General features: G+C 38.3%; 1 protein-coding gene across 9 annotated transcripts in view; it reads right to left on the bottom strand.

The window, feature by feature from the left end:
- The window catches only part of RNF216 (ring finger protein 216), a 120695-nt gene that overhangs the window by 104752 nt on the left and 2676 nt on the right, over positions 1-13267 (bottom strand). For 4 of the 9 annotated variants that reach the window (XM_005225169.5, XM_059881389.1, XM_059881388.1 and 1 more), the window contains exons 2-3: positions 6801-6922; positions 312-442 (exon numbers count right to left, since the gene is read on the bottom strand). In XM_005225169.5, the coding sequence (XP_005225226.1) occupies positions 312-442; positions 6801-6867 (198 nt within the window). In that variant the 5' untranslated portion in view covers positions 6868-6922. Of the gene's footprint in view, positions 1-311; positions 443-6800; positions 6923-8527; positions 8646-9799; positions 9910-13267 lie in introns of all 9 variants that reach the window. The other 5 variants (XM_059881384.1, XM_059881387.1, XM_059881385.1 and 2 more) reach the window with 4 other exon arrangements.

Raw genomic sequence — 13267 nt, 5'->3', positions numbered from 1 at the left:
GTTCTATTAAATACATTAAAAAAACACTGAAAAGTATCAGTGAACAAAACCATAAAAAGCAACGGAAAATCCAGACATGTGGATCACCACAGAGGAAGTTGAAACAGTTTCCAAGAACGGTCCTTCATGAAAACAAACAGCCCAAATGCCTTTAGGGAAAATCCTACCAAAACTTCAGAGAACAGGTGACTCCAACATTATTTAAATACTGCTCTAAGAGTACTCGCAGCTATTCTATTAAAACTGAGTGTCCGAAGAATCAATTACTAATTTGAAATATATTTCATCATGGTAAATTTCAGAAAACTCACTTCCGCCAGGATGACATCATCATCCAGGTCCTCATCATGTTGCTGAGGAGCTGGGGTGACCAGCATTGGAACCCCTTCCTCATCAGAGGAGTCGGATATGGTGATGGGTCCATCTCTGAGATTGATCCAGTCTAAAAGTAGGCAGAGAGAAAGAACACTGTTATCAGGAGGTGGGCATAATCATATTCAGTCCTTTAATTCAACTTTGGCATGAAAAGGGTCAAACCTAAAGCCAAGTTCATGGCTACTGGAGTGTTAACTTATCTCCTCAGGCAGCACATGCACCTAAGCATTAAAATGAGCTTTCTGTGCTGATCTTTGCCAATAATTCATTTTGGCAATCATCAGAGAAAATCTGACAATTACTATGATCAAGATTATCAACTTTTTCTTATACTAGATTGGAGAAATCTGTTGATAAAATCTTGACTGGCAACTGAACAGTGAAATCATGGCCTCCCATCTCATCTCTACTCCTCCAACGGAATATAAAACACTGTTTTATTCAAACTGATAGGTCTGAAAAAACTCACTCAGAAACAGTTAAATTTTCACTTAATATTTTATATTAAAGTTTGCTCATCTTACATATAAATCTTGAGTATTTATGCAAATACCCATTTAGCATCTACGACAGTAAGCAAGTTAAGCTTTCTAGTTTCCTTTTTAAACACAACCAAAGTTCAACTAGCCATCTAGATGTAATAATTCTGTTCAAGGTCTCTAACTCCTTTTATTCACTTGAAGATAGATCACATTTGATATGAATTACTGGATAACACAAACTGATAATTCCTTCATAAAGCACAATTATTTTTCTCAAGGTTAATGCCTCATGTACTTTTATGGTACCCAACAATTTGAATAGCAATATAAAACCAACAATCTCATTTCATCCCTGTAACAGGGCTGTGGTGATGCCAAGGACAGCAGTTTAAAATAGGTAAGTCAATGGGATCTAAGGTCAGACTGCCTGGATCCCAATCTCAGCTCTCCCACATACTAGCTACATGATGCCATTATTTACTTCTTTAGGCATCCATTTCCTCATCATTGAAGAAAGGTTAACAATAGTGCCTACAGAAAATAGCTGTATTAGCTTAGAAAACCCACACAAAATGCCTGTCTGATTTCAAGTCCAATGCTACCTACACAGCAGACTGATGTATCTAACAACTGACTGAACTGAGGGCCTGCAGAAGTGCACTGTAGAGGGCTGGCAGAATGAAACCAAGTGACCAGCACCACTGAGTTTGAAACCCCACTTAAATGACAGTAAAGGAACTCGTAAAAAGTGAAAAAGCAAAAAGTGTCCTTCTTTTTAGGACACAAAGAAAAAAGGAAATGATAGCTAGCAAGAGATTTAAACAAAATTCTGGAAACAGCAGATTTTCAGAGGCAAGAAATCTAGAGGAGTGGAGAAGGATCAAACCCACAGTCTGCAGAGGGCAGCTGACCAGAGGCAGCTTAATCCATGTTGCAGAATCACAGATTTCCTTGAAAAATATTCTCAATTATTGTATGCCTTTGTTCATTTCCAGTCTTTAAATGGTTATTTTAAACAATTCTAATTCTACTGTTAATTCTGTGGAGAGGATTTGCCAAGTTTCTCATTCAGCCATTCCAGAAGACCCACCCTGTGGAGGTCCATTTTGAAGAGTCACCAATACAGAGAGTCACCAGACACCAGGCCAAGAGAGAAAAGGCACGTCCCTGAAACAGTCATAGTGAGTGACTCTGCTGCCTTCTGTTAACTGGCCCCTTGAATGCTGGCAGACAGTCTCAGATTCTACATGCAGGAAATTGTAGGTTCCTCTCAGGAAGAACTGGCCCAGAAAAAAAGACAGACAACAAGCCTGGGGCACCCAGCAAAAAAGTTGGTTTTAAACCTATCATCTCACAGTGAATCCCAATGGTTGACAAGATACTCCCCAAAACACCACATATAAACATACAGAACTAAGTTTATGATTCATACAAAAGGCTCCTACCTGTGTGACCATCACCAATGTTGGTAAATACATTTCTAGCACATTAGGAGCCTAACTCCACAGATCAGTTTCTGAGTGTATATTCTCTCATTTCTGGCTTCCATGCAAATAACACATCTGAGATATACCCATGATGTTGATGTTGCATTATGCAGTTTCCTCTGTATGTAACCTACTACATGAATATGTATGAATAAGTTACTTATTTTTCTGTTGACATTTGACATTTGGGCTGGTTCCAGTCTTGGCTATTTTGGATAATACTGTTATGAATTTTCTTGCATATCTATCTTGGTATACTCATTTCAGCTGGGTATATTCCAGAAGTGCTGAGGGAAAGCATATGCTCAATTTTAGTGGACAATGTCAAACAGCTTCCTAAATTGTCTATGCCGACTTACACTACCACCAGTAGTGTAGGAAATTGAAACTTGTTTGTACCTCAAAATATGGTCAATTTTGGAAAACATATTAGGTGCAACATTCCTGTCTATTGTATCAAATTTGTTGATCATGTTCTTCCAATGTCCTATATTCATACAAATGTTTGTATATGTTTGCTCTCTCTCAGTTACTGAAAGAAACATGCTAAAAATCTCCCATTTTGACTGTGGATTTGTCCAGTTATCCTTTCAGTTCTGTCAATTTTCTCTTTGTATATTTTGATATCATATTACTACACACATAGAGATTAGAATTGCTTTATCTTCCCCGACTCTTTTAACTTTTTAAAAACTTTTATCTTCATTGACACTTCTGGCTGAATTGTGTATGTTATCTGATAATTTAAAGCCTTTGACTGTGTGGATCACAATAAACTGTGGAAAATTCTGAAAGAGATGGGCATACCAGACCACCTGACCTGCCTCTTGAGAAACCTATATGCAGGTCAGAGAACTGGACATGGAACAACAGACTGGTTCCAAATAGGGAAAAGAGTTCGTCAAGGCTGTGTACTGTCATCCTGCTTATTTAACTTATATGCAGAGTACATCATGAGAAACACTGGGCTGGAGGAAAGCACAAGCTGGAATCAAGATTGCCGGGAGAAATATCAATAACCTCAGACATGCAGATGACACCACCCTTATGGCAGAAAGTAAAGACGAACTAAAGAGCCTCTTGATGAAAGTGAAAGAGGAGAGTGGAAAAGTTGGCTTAAAGCTCAACATTCAGATAACGAAGATCATGGCATCTGGTCCCATCACTTCATGGCAAATAGATGGGGAAACAGTGGACACAGTGGCTGACTTCATTTTTCTGGGCTCCAAAATCACTGCAGATGGCGATTACAGCAATGAAATTAAAAGACGCTTACTCCTTGGAAGGAAAGTTATGACCAACCTAGACAGCATATTAAAAAGCAGAGACATTACTTTGCCAACAAAGGTCCGTCTAGTCAAAGCTATGGTTTTTCCAGCAGTCACGTATGGATGTGAGAGTTGGACTATAAAGAAAGCTGAGCGCCGAAGAATTGATGCTTTTGAACTGTGGTGTTGGAGAAGACTTTTGAGAGTCCCTTGGACTGCAAGGAAATCCAATCAGTCCATTCTAAAGGAGATCAGTCCTGGGTGTTCACAGAAGGACTGATGTTGAGGCTGAAACTCCAATACTTTGGCCACCTGATGCGAAGAGGTGACTCATTTGAAAAGACCCTGATGCTGGGAAAGATTGAGGGCAGGAGGAGAAGGGGACGCAGAGGATGAGATGGTTGGATGGCATCATCGACTCGATGGACATGGGTTTGGGTGGCCTCCAGGAGTTGGTGATGGACAGGGAGGCCTGGCGTGCTGCGGTTTATGGGGTCACAAAGAGTGAGACGCAACTGAACTGAACTGAAGGCTCTGTTTTGAGGGTTACTATTTGCATAATGTATCTTTTATTCATTCTTGTAATTTTAATCTTTATTTCACCTTCATTTTTAAGTCTACCTTCACTGGGTATAGAATTTCCAGGTGAATAATATTCAGCAATTAAAAAGAACTGAATTACTGATACATGCAAGAATATGGATGAATCAAAAAACTGCTGTGCTGAAGAATTCAAGTATGAAGAGTACATACTGTATGGTTCCATTTATATGAAATTGTATAGTGACAGAAAGCAGGTCAGGAGTTGGGCGAAAACTGCCTGCAAAGGGGCATAAAGGAATCTTTCTAGATATGTTCTACATCATGACTGTGGTGGTGGTTATATGGGTATATTCATTTTTCAAAAGTCACTGAACTAAATATAGTTAAAATGTGTGCACTTATTATATGTAAATTATACCTCAATAAAGATGATTTAAAAACTTAAACGCTTAAGGGGATGACACAATAGAAATTATTAATACAGCTAATAAAAACAACTCTGTCTAAACAAATCCTCACTATGTGTGCAAAACAAAGTTTGTTGAACAGAAAAATACATCTCCAAAGTTAGTAGTTTTCCAGAATTAGTTGTTCTTAAAGAAACTCTATTCAAGTATATTTAAGATCCGATTTAGGAAAAAAAACACCCCACAACATTAATTTGATATGCATGTTTGGAAAATACGGAACTGATCATATATACAAATATAGCTAGGATTTAAAACTTCCTAAACAACAACACATTATGGCTATAATCACTACCAACTTAGAATATGCTATCAATAATAGCTTAAAAAATTGGTATTTCTTCTGTTTTTATAATTTGCATAGCTTAAGCAAATTTATTTTCTCTATTTATCTGCTTAATAAAATTTTCTAAATTTTATTTATTTATTCTTTGGTTGTGTCTCATGACATGTGGGGCCTTGGTTCCCCAAACTTGCGCCCTCTACAGCAGAAGCACGGAGTCCTAAACCACTAGACCACCGGGGAATTCCCTGCTCATTTTTAAATGCTCTGAAAGCCATATATATAAAATTTTATCTTTTGCTGGGAAAAAAAGTCTTCATAAATACAAAGTACTATCAATAGCAAAACATAAAAAAAGGTACAACCTCTTCCATGGACTTTATAATCTTCTCTACTCATCAGCGTAACTGTTTTCCTTTTAGCCTAGGTGTAACTGTGAATTAGGATCTGATAGGAAATTTCACATGCATTTAGAAATCTTTTTTTTTTTCTTTTTTTTTTTTTTTAAATTTAATTTTATTTTTAAACTTTACATAATTGTATTAGTTTTGCCAAATATCAAAATGAATCTGCCACAGGCATACATGTGTTCCCCATCCTGAACCCTCCTCCCTCCTCCCTCCCCACACCATCCCTCTGGGTCATCCCAGTGCACCAGCCCCAAGCATCCAGCATCGCACATCGAACCTGGACTGGCAACTCGTTTCTTACATGATATTCTACATGTTTCAATGTCACTCTCCCAAATCTCCCCACCCTCTCCCTCTCCCACAGAGTCCATAAGACTGTTCTATACATCAGTGTCTCTTTTGCTGTCTCGTACACCAGGTTATTGTTACCATCTTTCTAAATTCCATATATATGCGTTAGTATACTGTATTTCTGTTTTTCCTTCTGGCTTACTTCACTCTGTATAATAGGCTCCAGTTTCATCCACCTCATTAGAACTGATTCAAATGTATTCTTTTTAATGGCTGAGTAATACTCCATTGTGTATATGTACCACAGCTTTCTTATCCATTCATCTGCTGATGGACATCTAGGTTGCTTCCATGTCCTGGCTATTATAAACAGTGCTGCGATGAACATTGGGGTACACGTGTCTCTTTCCCTTCTGGTTTCCTCAGTGTGTATGCCCAGCAGTGCGATTGCTGGATCATAAGGCAGTTCTATTTCCAGTTTTTTAAGGAATCTCCACACTGTTCTCCATAGTGGCTGTACTAGTTTGCATTCCCACCAACAGTGTAAGAGGGTTCCCTTTTCTCCACACCCTCTCCAGCACTTATTATTTGTAGACTTTTGGATCGAAGCCATTCTGACTGGTGTGAAATGGTACCTCATAGTGGTTTTGATTTGCATTTCTCTGATAATGAGTGATGTTGAAATCTTAAAGAAATGAAGGGTCCCTTCCCTTTATGAATCAATGAATTTCCCCGTATTTTAAACACTGTACAGTCAAGGAATACATGTCCTAAAATTCCCTGTAAGGCTAAACCACAGTCTTCTGGAAAAAAAGAAGTTAGGCCTTGTATGAGGGGGCCAGAAATGCATTAGCAGCACCTTAAGTACAATCAGAACATACAGCCCTAGAGGAACTGTACTCCTCTTCGATCACCATTCCTTCAAAAACTGAGAACTACCACTGTTCCCACCCTCCTATCTCTTAAGATTCAATCTTCTTGTAATGGAAGACTCTTAAACTTCACTCATGCCAGCAGGTATCACCATTTGACACAAACTTCTAGTCTGATGAGTCCATTTAAATCTGATGTTCTGAGGTCTGAAAATGAAACATTTCTGGATTCTACATGGTACAAAACAGATTAATTTCAAATATGATATAACAAGACTAAGGGAAAAAGCAATGATGAAAGAGAGAAAACAGGCACACTTACCTTGTCCCCGGTGGCAGTGGAAATTGTTTAAGTGAATCACCTCTTCACTGCTGTTTCCCTCTGCCATTTTCCAACACAGACATACACCTATGTGCTTGCTAATATCTAAACATGGCGACCACCTATTCCAAAGGGTGTGAAAAAGAAAAAGAGAATTATTATGAAGGAGTATCTTCCCACATATCTAGTCAAGATAGCATCCTCAGCTTATAAAGTGAAAGTGAAGTCGCTCAGTCCTGTCCAACTCTGCGACCCCATGGACTGTAGCCTATCAGGCTCCTCCATCCATGGAATTCTCCAGGCAAGAGTGCTGGAGTGGACTGCCATCTCCTTCTCCAGGGGATCTTCCCAACCCAGGAATCGAACCCGGGTCTCCCGCATTGCAGGCAGACTCTTTACTGTCTGAGCCACCAGGGAAGTCTTTATAAAGTGAAAACACCACTAAAAAGAAAAATTTTTTTCAGTCTTTTAAATGAATAACTAAAGTTAACAGAAGAGGAAAAACTAAAATTAAAAAAAAAAAAAATTCCTGCAAAAGAACATACAAAAGATGAACAGAGGATCAAAGACTAGATGGGATATACATTTTTAAAAAGTGAAATTCAACAAAAAAATAAATAAAAGGAAATAAAAGATATTCTAAAAAGTAAAATTAAAAACTCAATTACTACAACCTACTGAATGGGAGACAAATATTTGCAAATCATAACCCCTAATAAGGTGCTAAAATCCAGAATATATAAAGAACTCGTACATCTCAATGGCAAAAATCACAAATAAGCCAATATCCCAAATTAAGATATTAAAAAGTGCTCAACATTACTATACATCAGTGAAAGGCAAATCAAAAACACCTCTGCCTGTTAGAATGACTATCATTCATTCAAAAAGATGAGAGATAACAATGCTAGCAGGATATGGAAAAAGAAAACTCTACACCGTTGGTGGGATTATAATTGGAATAGACACTATGGAAAATAGCATGGAAGTTCCTCAAAATTTTAAAAACAGAACTACCACATGATCCAGCAATTCCACTTCTGGGTATATAACTGAAGGAAACGAAATCACTATTTTGAAGATATCTGCACTGCCACGATCACTGCAGCACTATTTACAATAGTTAAGACTTGGAAACGACCTAAGTGTCCAATGACAGATGAAGGGGTAAAGAAAATGGAATAATATTCAGCTACAAAAAACAAGGATATTCTGCTATCTGTGACATGGTGAACTATTCTGTCTCTCCATAGAAACTGTAAAACATCACTGAGAAAAATTAAAGAGTAAATAAAGGAAGAGACATACACATTCATGGGTTGGAATGCTTGATTATCTTATGTAAACATGTCAGTTCTCCCCAAATTGGTGTACAAGTTTAATACAGCCTTACTCATATTTTTTAAATGGATATGCACTAGATGATTATAAAACTTACAAGAAAAAGCAAAGACCCCAGAAAAAGCAAAGCATTCATAAACAAAAAGACGGAGAATTTATACTATCAGATATTAAGTCTTGTTATAAAGCTATAGTAATTAATGCAATGTAGTATTGGCAACGGAGAAGGCAATGGCACCCCACTCCAGTACTCTTGCTTGGAAAATCCCATGGACAGAGGAGCCTGGTGGGCTGCAGTCCATGGGGTCGCGAAGAGTCGGGCACGACTGAGCGACTTCACTTTCACTTTTCACTTTCATGCATTAGAGAAGGAAATGGCAACCCACTCCAGTATTCTTGCCTGGAGAATCCCAGGGACAGAGGAGCCTGGTGAGCTGCCGTCTATGGGGTCGCACAGAGTCGGACACGACTGAAGCAACTTAGCAGCAGCAGCAGCAGTATTGGCTAAATAAAACCAATGGAACAGATCTGGTTACATGTGGACATTTATGACAAAAGTAGCCTCGCAGAGCAATGTAAAAATACGATTTTTAAACTGTATGACACTGTACTGGAAAGCTGTAATTTGGGAGGATAGGGAAAATCAAAGAACTAGACCTCATCTATATGCCTTAGACAAAATAATTTTTATGTGAACTGTTGATTTAAATGGTAAGGTAAAATAATAAACCTTCTGGAAGATAACATAAAATACCTTCAAAAATCAGACCTGGGAAAGATATCTTTTTAAAAATAATAATTTATTTATTTTAATTGGAGGCTAATTACAATATTGTGGTGGGCCAACTCCAGTACTCTTGCCTGGAAAATCCAATGGATGGAGGAGCCTGGTAGGCTGCAGTCCATGGGGTCGCGACTGAGCGACTTCACTTTTATGCATTGGAGAAGGAAATGGCAACCCACTCCAGTGTTTTTGCCTGGAGAATCCCAGGGACGGCGAGCCTGGTGGGCTGCTGTCTACGGGGTCGCACAGAGTCGGACACGACTGAAACGACTTAGCAGCAGCAGCAGCACTGTGGTGGTTTTCGCCATACATTGACATGAATCATCCATGGGTGTACATGTGGGCCCCCTCCTGAACCCCAGTCCCGCCTCCCTCCCCATGGAAAGATATCTTAAACAGGATAGAAAAAATGTTGTCCACAAAAGCAAAGACTGAAATATTATACATTAAAATTAAAAAAATATTCTATTCACCAAAAAATTATTAAGAGTGGTGGTGTCCAGCGGCTAAGACTTTGAGCTCCTTATGCCGGGGGTCCAGATTCAATGCCTGCTCAGGGAACTACAGCTCACACGCTGCAACTAAGACCTGGTGCAGCCACATAGATAAGCTCTTTTTCTTTTCTTGTAAATGGCAAGGTTAGAGAGGAAAAAAGTCACCATCAGGGGAAAAAAAGAGTGCTTGCCCCTCTGAAACAGTATTTGGGGGTCAAGAGGAGAGGATTATTTAAGTCTTTCTGTAGTTTGATTTTTGAACCATTTTCTTGCTTTACTCTGATGGACATCAGAAGAATGAAAATCAAGTAAGAACCAAAGGGGGACAATTTTAACTGCTACGGCACCTTTTTAGTTCCAAGATTCTATCTGTAACCTACCGACTCAAGGTTTTTCTTCTCAAGAAAATCTGTTTTCTTTGTCTTCCTGAGAGAAACCACGTGCTTCAAAAGAGGTAGGCCCTAAACTATGTCTTCTCATAATATGATGTCTATAAAGAGACAATCAAATAATGTCAGAATTTTTCAACATAAGATACTACAGTTTTATAGCAAGACTGTGTTTAAATATTACAACAGAACTTTCTGGTACCTATAACTGGACAAAGGTATCTCAATGTTTAAAAATTATAAATCCAAGCATAAGCTTAGGTATCTCATCTGAACTAACAATAATGATGTTATTTCCAAACGGCACAGTATAAAGGAAAGAGCTTTGGTGTCCACTTTCAACTGCCTTTATTCAAGTGTTTTTCTTTCCAATACAACTTTCAAAAAGTACTTTGAACACTTAATTCCAATATCCAAATTTCCTATTTCTTTTTTTTATCACAACTAGATTCCTTCAATTTTACACTGGAAAACAAAGGAAAATGTGGTTTATTTTATATCTAATTTGGTTAGACTGTCAAGTTTGTAGTTAAGCAGATTACCAGTGCTGCTTTAAAAGCAAGATTCCTCATCAATGGCATGTACAGTGGTCCCAAGCTGCAGTGAGAAGAGAAGTCTGATAATGAAATTTCTACTCCTGACTAGCTTCTCTGTAAAGGTCATTTAACTTCCTGACATTCAGTCCTCTCATCTGGGCTCAGATCAGACTAAGTATGAACCCAGGTTTCACCAACCAGTCATATCAGTGACTATGCATAAACTGCTTAATCTTTCAGGCCTAACTTCTTTCTTCATGAAATGAGAATACAGCTGTTCTGAAATTGAGTTAAATATATATAAAGTGTTTAGTACAGCACCTGGAACACAGTAAGGGCCACATTATGACTATTATTATTGTGAAATGGAGAGAGCAGATGTACAGTTTTGTTAATAATAAGGGTTGATAATAAAGCCCAACCAGGGTGGGGGTGGGAGGGGTTTATTCTCCTCTTCCAAGCTACTTTTCACTAGTACTGTAACTATTCACATAAAACTTTTACTTCCTTCTTTAGGAAATTTTATTTCCCCTCTGGAAGTTAACAAGAACCTATACATGTCTTTTTACTTACTGATCAGACACCAAAGTGGAGTTCAGAAATAGGAAATGCCTTTCATGAAAGAACAGTTCAATTATTTCTTGCCTTTAATTATAAAAATACATTTATGATTATACTTTATGGTCAAATATACCAGTTAAAGCTTCCAAATTAGAACCAAAAATTAGCATGTATTCATCAATTCATTACTCAGTGGAGAATTCTTTTTTTTTTTTTTTTTTAAGAATCTCATGTGGTAATATTGAAAGAGTTTAAGAAATCTGGATGGTACTCCTTCTATGTTCCTTTCCACTTCCCACAATTGTCGTGTCCTAACGATCTTTTTTTAAACTCTTCTCTTCCTTGTATGAATGAATCAACACATGATGAGAAAGAGTTCACATTTTGTTTTCTCCATATGCCCTTGACTCTGTCTTATTCATAAGTGTACTTTCAGTGTCTCACAGTTGTTGAATGAACGAGTGACTCTGAAAATAGCTTCCTCTGCCAGAGACTGGAGCTGTTCATCACAGCCATATTTAAGTAGTCAAGTAACGTGGCTTATGTGACAACAACCAGTTTCTCATTCTCTTTGTCAGTTATAAAGTATTACACAATGTAGTGTAATAAAAAATTACATCATTATAGAAAATCTGGAAAACAAAGGAAGTCAGGAAAAGATGGGAATCATCCATGGTTCTCATGTCAAAACTGCATCTTTGCTTCCTTGTGACCAGAGTCCTTAGGTCTGTCTTAAGCAAACTATTTCCTTCTTATTCCTCTATTCACATCACTTCTCCGCTTTTCCTTTCAGATGCTCCTAATACTGCATGGTCCTGGGGTTTTGTGGTGTTGCTGCTTTCCAGAATAATCTCCAAAAATATGCCCATCACTTTTGCAACATTGATTTTGGGGTAATTAAGGAAAGCAGGGCAAAGGAGAGCCAGGCCAGGCTGGGAGAAGCCGACATGCCCAGGTTATACCAGCCCCCACAAACCACTTCCAAGCATATTTTTTTTAAATGTCTATAAATGATTACTGCTCTTCATTCAAATACTAGTTTCTCATCTTAATATTTAGATAGCCATTCTTTGTAATCCTGTACTAATATGTAATCAATATCAAATTAACACAAAAAAGTTGATAATGGTTATTTCTAAGCAGTAGGTTTATATTTTTGCTTCCTTAAATTTTGATTTTTCTGCACTAAACTGGTATTATTTACTTAACACTTAAAGAATCTGTGTTATGCCTCATAGGGAATAACAAGGAAAATCCAACATGGATCTTGCCTCACAGAACTTCCATCAGTGAGAGAAAATATGCACACAATTGAGTATACTACAAAGTATGGTCTTTACTGCAATACAAAGACTATTACAGTTAAGAGAGGTCAGGCAGTCAGGGAAGGCTAAGGGGAGACAGCAGTATTTAAGCTAAACTGAATGCTCTGCCAGTTCCATGCTCAGTTTTAAGACAGTAGCACTTCCATCAAGGGCTCTGGAAGCCCAGAGTGACCATGTAAGAAGTCTGACTACCCTACTGGAGAGACCACATGGAAAGCTCTGACATTACATGGAGAGGGAAAGGCAGCTGGGCCGTCTTCCAGCAGCCGCAGACAAGGCATTTGAATAAAGAAGTCATTCTGGAAGTATATCCTCCAGTCCCAGCCACTGTGGCTGACAGCATGTGAATAAAAAAAAAAAAAAGTCCCCGGTGAAATCTTCCCAACTTCCTGACCCACAAAACTGCCAACAAAAAAAACTGTTGTATTAAGTCACTAAGCTCAGAGGTGGTTTGCTAACAGAAAAGTGAAGCAGAGCTCTAATTTTTATTTTCTAACTCAATGGGAAGCAATGCAGAGAGCTGTGCTTTAGGAACAACGACCAAGCTGCAATGTGTAAGACACTGACTGCAAAAGACATCCAGAGGCAGGAAAACCCAGTAAACAAGAGCCAGTGAAGTGGGAACTAAAGGTAAAAGGTAACAGCAAGCAGAGGAAGGAAAAGATGTAGGATACTAATTATAAAGGTTAGACTCAATGGGACTTTTTTTTAAGGACACAGCACATGGCATATTTTAGTTCCCCAACCAGGGACTGAACCTGCACCCCCTGCAACGGAAACTGGGAGTCTTAACCACCGGACCACCAGCAAAGTGCAACAATGGGATTTCATATGTAACTGGTCATCAGGGCAAGAGTACGCAAGGAGTCAAAGTTGACCTCCACGTTGAGATCAGATGACTGGACGATGGTGATACTATAAAGAAAGAACAATGAAGTTGATGAGTTCAGAATAAGAAAATGCAATGCACGTTAATTTCAAGATACATACAAAATGAAAGAACTAAGGTAAAATAGCATCCATAATCAGAGATGATA

Source organism: Bos taurus, chromosome 25 (genome assembly GCF_002263795.3).
Source record: "Bos taurus isolate L1 Dominette 01449 registration number 42190680 breed Hereford chromosome 25, ARS-UCD2.0, whole genome shotgun sequence".
NCBI classification, from domain to species: domain Eukaryota; kingdom Metazoa; phylum Chordata; class Mammalia; order Artiodactyla; family Bovidae; genus Bos; species Bos taurus.
Note: the sequence above shows the minus strand (reverse complement) of the source record. Positions and strands in the feature narration are given on the sequence as shown.